Source organism: Zea mays, chromosome 9 (assembly GCF_902167145.1).
Source record: "Zea mays cultivar B73 chromosome 9, Zm-B73-REFERENCE-NAM-5.0, whole genome shotgun sequence".
Classification (NCBI taxonomy): domain Eukaryota; kingdom Viridiplantae; phylum Streptophyta; class Magnoliopsida; order Poales; family Poaceae; genus Zea; species Zea mays.
Window position 1 is genome coordinate 94,533,180 of NC_050104.1, and position 9,121 is coordinate 94,542,300.

General features: G+C 44.3%; 1 protein-coding gene across 4 annotated transcripts; it reads right to left on the reverse strand.

The window, feature by feature from the left end:
• Nucleotides 1–2,781: 2,781 nt before the first annotated feature.
• On the reverse strand, nt 2,782–5,415 carry LOC100284691 (uncharacterized). Of its 4 annotated transcripts, XM_020543710.3 has the most exons (3): nt 4,359–5,409; nt 4,119–4,217; nt 2,782–3,078 (listed from the first exon to the last, which is right to left on the reverse strand). In XM_020543710.3, exon 1 carries the CDS (start codon nt 5,317–5,319, stop codon nt 4,537–4,539), a length of 783 nt encoding a protein of 260 aa, XP_020399299.1. In that variant the 5' UTR covers nt 5,320–5,409; the 3' UTR covers nt 2,782–3,078; nt 4,119–4,217; nt 4,359–4,536. The 4 variants fall into 4 exon arrangements, with proteins under 4 accessions (XP_020399299.1, XP_020399298.1, XP_020399300.1 ...); XM_020543709.1 differs by lacking the exon at nt 4,119–4,217 and having other exon boundaries at nt 4,359–5,415; XM_020543711.3 differs by lacking the exon at nt 4,119–4,217 and having other exon boundaries at nt 2,782–3,081.
• Between the last annotated feature and the right edge of the window lie 3,706 nt (nt 5,416–9,121).

The following is a 9,121-nucleotide window of genomic DNA, read 5'->3' on the forward strand; positions in this document are numbered from 1 at the left end:
TTCTCATGGTCTGACACCTCTAAAATCTTAAAAACCGCTTTCAATTCAAAAACTTTCTGAATGTGTGTCTCTCTAGCTCCAATTGACACTTATATCAATCCTTAACTTTGTCATCCATCCATTGAAAATCAAATGGAATTCTATACATAGAGGCATAAAGACCATTGGTTGCTCAAATGATCACAATCTGTGTGTTTGGTTGTGTTGGCGCACTCGGCCAGATCCTTCGCATGCATTGACTAAGCCTAGGCTTGTGTTTGTTAGCCTGTATGCAGCGGGCATAGGCTGCATCTGTCCGTGCAACACAGGCTAAAAAAAGGCTCTTGGCTCCATGCGACATGTGCACGAAACCAAACACGTGGTATAATATTGTATCGTCAAGAACCACTTAAATCATCCTGTTTGGTACATCTATTTTCTAAAGAAGTTTTCTAAGAATCTGGATTCGAGAATAATCTAGTTGTCACGAGAATCTAGATATCACAGAGATTGCGTGTGTATGAAGATGAAGAGGTATATAAGGTTTAGAATTTAGGAAGCAACGGATTCCTCTCGTCATAATAACTCGATAGATTTTGTATTCATATTAATTTGGATGATTTTCACAGAAACGGACTGAGAACTGAAATGTTTGATGGCTAGAAGCCAATTCACACGATCAAAATCTAGCCAGAAGCCGGTCCAAACAGGCTCTAAGAGTCTAGGGTGCTGTTTGGTTCAAAAAATGTAACGCAAATGGTAATGGTAATGGTTTCGGCTCGATTACTGACGGTAACAAATTTGAATAAGCTGGTATCAAATTTTAGTGTGGTATCTGATTACGGTTGGACTAAAACAAACATGATTTAACGTTATCCGTTACCCATTACATTACAAATATATAAACCAAACGACACCTAGGTGTTTTCACAAGCCAAAAATGGTAAAGCCAAAGTCATTTTTGTCATAAAACAAAGCCACCAAAACGTGACCTAGCTTTACTAATTTTAGAAAAAACCCAAGCCGAGGACCTTAGTCGTTGATTTCAACAACTTAACATTCAAATTGAAGAAACCTAATTAAAATGGAATGAATAAACGCCTTGCATTTCAGCACTAATGTGCCACGTCCCTATATGCTTCCCTTCGTTAACGCGACATTATAAATATATCGAGCTTCACCCTGACAATATCTATAAAGATCCTGCCGTGCAAAAAACGTTACTGTTCTATTAAGATTGACCCCAAAACAGCAATGGAGGACATATTCTAAAATCAACAATTTGTTGAACCTGCCATACATTATCTCCAGGCACCACCATGCCTCAGGTCTCCCCCAAATTAGCTAAAACAATATAACACTCCTAGATGAAGCTTTATGGAATTTTTTCACTGCATCTAAAAAAAGTATACAAGGATGACTGAACAGTCATTTTCAGTGCACCTAAAAAAATGATAAAATCACGTATGCACAAGTGTAAACATCTAGGTCTCAACATAAACAGTGTGTTTTGTTGGTTAATAGCAACCATGCAGTTAGGGCTGGAAAAAACTCGAAGCAGCTCGGCTCGGCTCGAGCGGTTCACAAGCCTTGAGCGAGCCGAGCCAAACCAGATTTTTGAGCTCGTTGAGCCGAGCCGCTCTGGCTCGTGAGCTGTACAAAATCAACCTACACAATTGTGAAATATATTGGATAATTTTATAGATATACAACTCGTTTATTAGTCTTTAATAATATATATGATAATTATAATTTAGATAACTTGTAATGTCGCATTATTATTATTTATTTTACATTTATAGACTATTAATTCACTATATAATGCAATATTATTTTTCAAAATGCAACTCGCGAGCCGAGCCAAGCCGAGCTCAATCACCTAGCGAGCCACACCAAACCGAGCTCGGCTCGTTTCCGGCCCTACATGCAGTTGTGTCTGATATGTTTTGCAAGAACAGATTTGATGTTAGATCACAAATTCACCATGCATGAGAATGATGTGTCCCCCAATATTGACGGAAAGACGATCAAGGACTCGGATTGAAGGACCATATCTCTTGTTTGTCTTTGAACATCCTAAGGGGCCGTTCGGCAGTCCAAGATCGGTTCCTGCTCAGGAACAGTTCCACGCCAGGATGGAGTGGATCCTGGTTATTTACTAAATCATGGTCTGGTTTGATTCCAGATGTTCATAGGTGTGGCTCCAATCCGAGTGAAAGAGGGGTCAAAAGGGCAGAAATGCTCTGGTTTCGTTCAGGATTAAATCTATCCGAACATCTATTTAAGGTTGATCTAGTTTTAATCCAAGTGACATAATTTCAGATGGATTGTGCTGTATTCCAGGTCGTTCTAGGTCAAACCGAACGGGGCCTAAAGGGGGATTGTGTGCTAGTAAACTTGACCAAAGTGTCACAAGAGCGTAGAGATGCAAACATGGTGAACAATAATTGTGAACTGTTTACTGTGCAATAGAAGAGTGGAAGGAACAATATTTGGAAATTGACGAATGGCAAGATTTTTGAATGCTAGACCTAATATCAGGCTCTGGACTGTCAAGTTCAGGGATCTATCTAGCCATGCACTCATGCTACACTCATGTCTCCTATTTTTCAATGGCTAAATAGTATTTCGTGAAAAGGATTGTAACTCCTCAGTTTTGCTTTTTTTTATGTATACGCATCGTAAGAATGACTGTTTTCCCTTTCATATATTTTAAACAAAAGCGAAGTCAATTTGAGACCAACAAGTACAAGAAGCTAAACTGAGATTAGCAGCAGAATTAAACATAAATGCAGCATATTCTGAAAAATGTGATCAATAGGTTTGATGGCAGATATACACTAAAAGATGATCTCATCACAGCTTATTAAGTTACTCACTTAATTTCCTCGTAATTCGAGATTGTATACAGACTAACTTCAGTGTATGTACCAATAGTAGGGATGCCTGGTGCAGTGGTGAGAGACTGAGAGTTGTCTCACTGGGTCATCAGGTCACTGACTTGAAACAGCATCTCCGTATTTGCAGGGAAAGACTTGTCTCAGTTTACCTCTTCCCCACACCCCACTCATGTGGGAGCCTCTGTCATTGGAATTGGGTCTGCTAATTTGCATGAAACATATTGATTTTTTAGTGATTTTGTGATGTGAAAATCAAGTACCATCAGGTAGCAAAAACTGACTGAAATAGTCATATCCTAGGTACAGGTGAGATTGCAGAAGATTGCATATTAGTCATGCCCACAAAAACAATACAATCAAGGTACCAACTCGCAGTTGTAGGCTAAACAAAAATATAAGATTATTGTTGTGTACAATACCACCTATTCCAGGCACAAGAAGAGGCCAGCCATGCCATTACCAGACACACAGAGCAGCAGCAGCCACGCAATGTGTTCAGTCGAATAGGTGGCATGGTCGTTAGATGAGGAGATTCATTTTTCGGTTTGGCTTGTTAGCTTCTTAGGTACTTTAGATATCTAGAGACTGATTACAGCAGTTGATAGGAGTTTGATCTGATTAGGAGATAGGTTGAGAGTTTGTTGCTTGAAAGACACATGTGTGCATGAGTGTGATTACAGACAAGCTAAGCTAGCCTCTATCCCCTTTTACTTACTCTGTCTCTTTGACACCTATCATGGTTTCCATGTTGTGGCCAAGAGGGACAAGGGCCTCAGCCTACTACCACGCACGACTAAGCCCTTCACTATCCTCGTATTAATATCCCTGCCCGAACACATGATGATCATGCAGAAGTATATAACACCTGAAGATAAAACTAAAAGTTTCAATATGGATGTGGTTTGCACTATGATAAGTAGAACCTGTGCTGTGTAAGCAAATACAATTTTCAGTAAAATCAAGTATATATTAGCTACAACCTACAGAAATAACACCATAACATGGACAAACGAGCATATATGACAACCTTGTAAATTGAGACAGATTAAGTTCCAGAGAAAGATAATGGGCTAAAACAATCAAGCAGCATGGATACTGTACCTGAACATTGTGGTTGTCTATCATTGCAGCCATTGGGGTTTTCAAAAATTGGCCAAACAGAATATTGTACTGTATTTCACAATCTAAGTTCTGCTAGTTTAAGTTTAGTGGTCCTACAAAGTTGAATAGAAGGTGCACCTTTGTTGGTCCTTTGGATGTCAAACAGGAACACTTTGGGTTCACATGCTCAATGTCAATATATAACTTCAGCACAAGAGCGGGATTTTGCCGATCTACCTAAATATTAATGATGTTGATATGATACTGAGTAGTGAGTACAGACATCCAAACTTGATGAAATAGATACAAATGGAAGATTATGACAAGCTAAAAGGACTGAGTAGAAATAAATACAGAGATGATTCTTAATATGAGTACCAGAATCTGAAACTGCGCTTCTATGACTATCCTTTCAGAGGTTCCAATTGAACATTTGAATCCAGCCTAGCGTGTGATCCAACAGCCCCAATTGGTCAATATGAAACTGAGTTCTCCAATGGACTCCAACACTCCATCATATACACATATACAGGTACAGCAGAAGACGGCTAACCGCCTAGAAGTCCATCTGCAGCCACTTCTTGTAGTAAACGCACGTGCTCGGTGAGATTATCCCCTCCGGCGAGCACTCATCAATCCTGGGGCAAACCCCACAAGGAATTCCCTCCATCATCCCTCCCTGCGGAGCCCCAGTCACCAGCCGATAGCACATTGTGCCGGCCCTGACATCCCTGAACTCCCCCGTGCCGGTGCTCTTGACCTCCTCGAGGACCTTGTCGAGAACCATGGTCTTGATGATATCCCTGATCTTGTCGATAGTGTACCCGGCCCTGGGATCGTCCTTCAGAATACCGTGGTGGATCATCTGCACGGTGGCGGCGCCGAGCCTCTCGACCTGCGCCTGGCAGCAGCGGCGCGCAGTGGTTACGGCGTCAGTGTCCAGGCGGCCGTCGTGGTACCAGGTGCCGCCGGTGATCTCGGCAGAGGGCTGGAAGTCGGTGGCCATGAAGATCTTCCTGCTACGGTGGCGCACATCGCTGACCTCCTTGAGGAGCCGCCGCGTCACGAGGGTACGCACGACCTTGGTGGCGATGTTGGGGCCCATCAACAACTTCTTGCGGATATCCAGCATCCACATGCCCTTGTTGCCCGCCTCGAAGATGAGCTTGTACGCCAGGCGCTCCTGGGGGGGCAGTTGGGCGAGGATCGCCGCCGAGATGATCGGCTGCTCGGAATCGGGTGAGGGTTTGGAGGGTTCGGACGGATGTGCTTCAGGTTGATGCTTCGAGGAAGGGGAGGGCTCATCCGGCGGCAGCGCCGGGCGCTTTCGCGGTGGCATGGCGCACGAGAGGCTGGCGGCGGCGCCGCGGGGCAGGGGAGCACAGCTGCAGAAGGGGGGAAGACCGGAAGAGGAGAGCTTTTTGGAACGAATGTATGACCAGTCTTTAAAAAATGCTATCCACAACATTATTATAATAAGGCTCTGTTGGGTTCCATTAGTACTAGGACTAAAGTTTAGTCCAGCAACTAAATTTTAATCTCTACCCTGCTTGGTTGTAGGGACTAAATAGATTCTAAATACATTAAATATAACACATAAAGACTAAAATGCCCATTTTTTGTTTGACACCAGTTTTCTAGAAAGGATAATTAGAGTAAATGTTGTCCTTTAATCCCTTTTAGTACACATATGAAGGACTAGAGACTAAAGTCAATTAGTCACTACTTTAGTCCTTCCGTTTGGTAAAATAGAGACTAAACGAGACTAAAAACAGGAACTAAAGATTAGTCCCTCTAACCAAACGGGGCCTAAGTTCTGCCTTAGTTAATACCCAAACTGGTTTGATCCCTCTTCTAGTGGAATGCTTCTTGTACGGTGTTACGGCAATTTATCTACCTGTCTCGTTTCTCGGAACGGATCGAGTTGTGGAACCAGCTCCCGGTCTTGCTCCTGATGGCGCTCGATTCACCGGCCTCAACAATGGAGACCCCGCCATGAGCGTCGACGCCGTCACTGGCTCTGATCATCCCCGTCGAATATGGAGACTCCACGGGAACCGACGACGACAACCACGGTTCTTTCCTAGTTCAAGCTTCCTTGCCCTCCTCGTGTCCCATAAATTATTCATTACTACACACTACGTCAGATGCATATTGGTACCTCACCATTGAAGATGTTGACCACTCGTTGATTGAGGCACCAGCAGCGTCTGAGGACATCGGTGCTCTGAAAGAGAATTAGACTTACACCTATTTTCTAATTGATTTTGGTGGTTGAATTGCCCAACAAAAATAATTGGACTAACTAGTTTGCTCTAGTCTATAAGTTCTTCAGGTGCCAAAGGTTCACAATAAGCCAATAAAAAGACCAAGAAAAGGGTTCAAACAAGAGAGCAAAGGACAATCCGAAAGGCACTCTGGTCTGGCGCACCGCACTGTCCGGTGTGCCACCGGACAGTGTCCGGTGCACCAGGGCACTTTAGCTTGAACTTGTCACCTTCGGGAAAATCAGAGGGCGCTCCGCTATAATTCACCGCACTGTCCGGTGAGTCACCGGACAGTGTCCGGTGCACACCGGACTGTCCGGTGTGCCAGCGGAGCAACGGCTCCTTCCGCGCCAACAGTCACCTACTACAGCATTTAATGCGCGCCAGAGCGCGCAGAAGTCAGGCACGCGCGAGAAGGCGCACCGGACAGTCTACAGGACCTGTCCGGTGCACCACCGGACAGCCCAGAGGCCCCACAAGTCAGAGCTCCAACGGTCGAACTCCAACGGTCTGCTGACGTGGCTGGCGCACCGGACAGTGTCCGGTGGCGCACCGGACTGTCCGGTGCGCCATGCGACTGCAGCCTTCCAACGGCCATTTTTGGTGGTTGGGGCTATAAATACCCCAACCACCCCACATTCAATGGCGTCCAAGTTTTCCACTCTTCTACACCTTACAAGAGCTAGCATTCAATACAAGACACACCAAAGAGATCAAATCCTCTCCCAACTCCACTCAAAGCTTTAGTGATTAGAGAGAGTGATTTGTCGTGTTCATTTGAGCTCTTGCGCTTGGATTGCTTCTTTTCTTTCTTCATTCTTGTGATCATCTCAATTGTAACCGAGGCAAGAGACACCAATTGTGTGGTGGTCCTTGCGGGGACTTGTTGTCCCGTTTGATTGAGAAGAGAAGCTCACTCGGTCCGAGGGACCGTTTGAGAGAAGGAAAGGGTTGAAAGAGACCCGGTCTTTGTGACCACCTCAACGGGGAGTAGGTTTGCAAGAACCGAACCTCGGTAAAACAAATCATCGAGTCTCACTCTTTATTTGCTCACGATTTATTTTACGCCCTCTCTCTCGGACTCGTTTCTATTTCTAACGCTAACCCGGCTTGTAGTTTGTGCTTAAGTTTGTAAATTTCAGATTCGCCCTATTCACCCCCCCCCCCCTCTAGGTGACTTTCAATTGGTATCAAAGCCAGGTTATTCATCAGAGCCTAACCGCTCGAAGTGATGTCGGGAGATCACGCCAAGAAAGAGATGGGGACCGGCGAGAAGTCCATTTCAAGCCACGGGAAGGCTCCATCAGGAGAGTCCTACAACAAAGGGAAGGGGAAGGAAAAGGAATCCCCTTCACACAAGTCGAGTCGGAGCAGCGACAAGAAGAAGAAGATGAGGAAGGTGGTCTACTACGAGACCGACTCCTCGTCGCCATCCACCTCCGGCTCCGACACGCCGTCCGTCACTTCTAAGCGCCATGAGCGCAAGAAGTTTAGTAAGATCCCCCTACGCTACCCTCGCATTCCTAAACATACGCCATTACTTTCTGTCCCATTGGGCAAACCACCAACGTTTGATGGTGAAGATTATGCTAGGTGGAGTGATATGATGCGATATCACCTAACCTCACTCCACAAAAGTATATGGGATGTTGTTGAGTTTGGTGTACAGGTACCATCCGTAGGGGATGAAGACTACTGTTGGGGGCCTTCGGCTTCCGAAGGTCCTCAAAACATGATTTAACAATGTTTTTGGAGTAAAGTACTGTAACACCCCTGGTGTTACTGTAACTAAAACTTGAGCATGACATCATAAGCATTGGCATTGCATATGTTTGATACACCTAGAGTGCATTCACTAGGCAAAAATTTCAAACAAGTTGTATTGTTTTAGTGTTTTGCAAATAGAACCCTGGATAGGAAGCTTTACCCTAAATAGAGATTAAAGGGGTAAAACCTAACCCAAATTGAGAAAACCTAAATACTTTAGGGTAATAGTTATAAAATATCCCCAAAGATAAAGTTGAATCACCTTTATACCCCTGGGATACCAGAAACCCTAATTGGAACCCTGGAAAACCCTAAGTCCAAACCCTAGGGACCTATGTGCAAAATTAGTCCACTTTTGGACTAAAGTGCAAAAACCAAGTTAAATAAGTATCTTAAGTCATTTGAATCACAAATGTGTGAATTTGCAAGTTAAACCCTAAGTTTTGGGCTTATTTGCAAAACTCACCTCTTAAGTCCTTAATAGTCTAAGTCTGATTTCAGTGTTTTGGGCTCAACTTTGGAGCCTTGTAACTGTTAAAATATGGGATCTTTGCCCTAGGTCACCACACCAAATTTGTAGAGCAACCAAAGGAGAACAACTTTGCTTGAGAGTGTGAGCACAGTTGTTAAGAAAATATTGGAGATAATTAAGCCTGAAGTCAGGCTGTCAGGCTAATATTGTCTGAAATTCAGATTAACAGTGGGATGACATGAACTTAGGGCTTAATTTTAAGCATGCTCCAATGTGTTTTTGTGGAAGAATCATATGGCAACATTGTAGATGGTATAATGCTCTACAGGTTTGCTGCAGAGCTTGACTTATGTTACCATTTGGAATTAAGATAAAATCTGGCTCCAAAGTGCACTGTCAGACCGGCTGCTTGCAATTCACATGGTACAGTATGAGGATCAGAACGCCAGCTCAGACGCTCGTCGCCGGCGATAAGAACGCCACCGCTGTTCGGGATGGAATCCTGCGACGTGGCGTTAAAGCACTGAAGTGGCAAGCTCCGGTTAATCGGCGGCCACCGTGCCCTCACCAGGATCCGCTGCGCGGTAGCCTTGCCAGCACATCCGAAATCCACGAATTCCATCCAAATCCGGTCG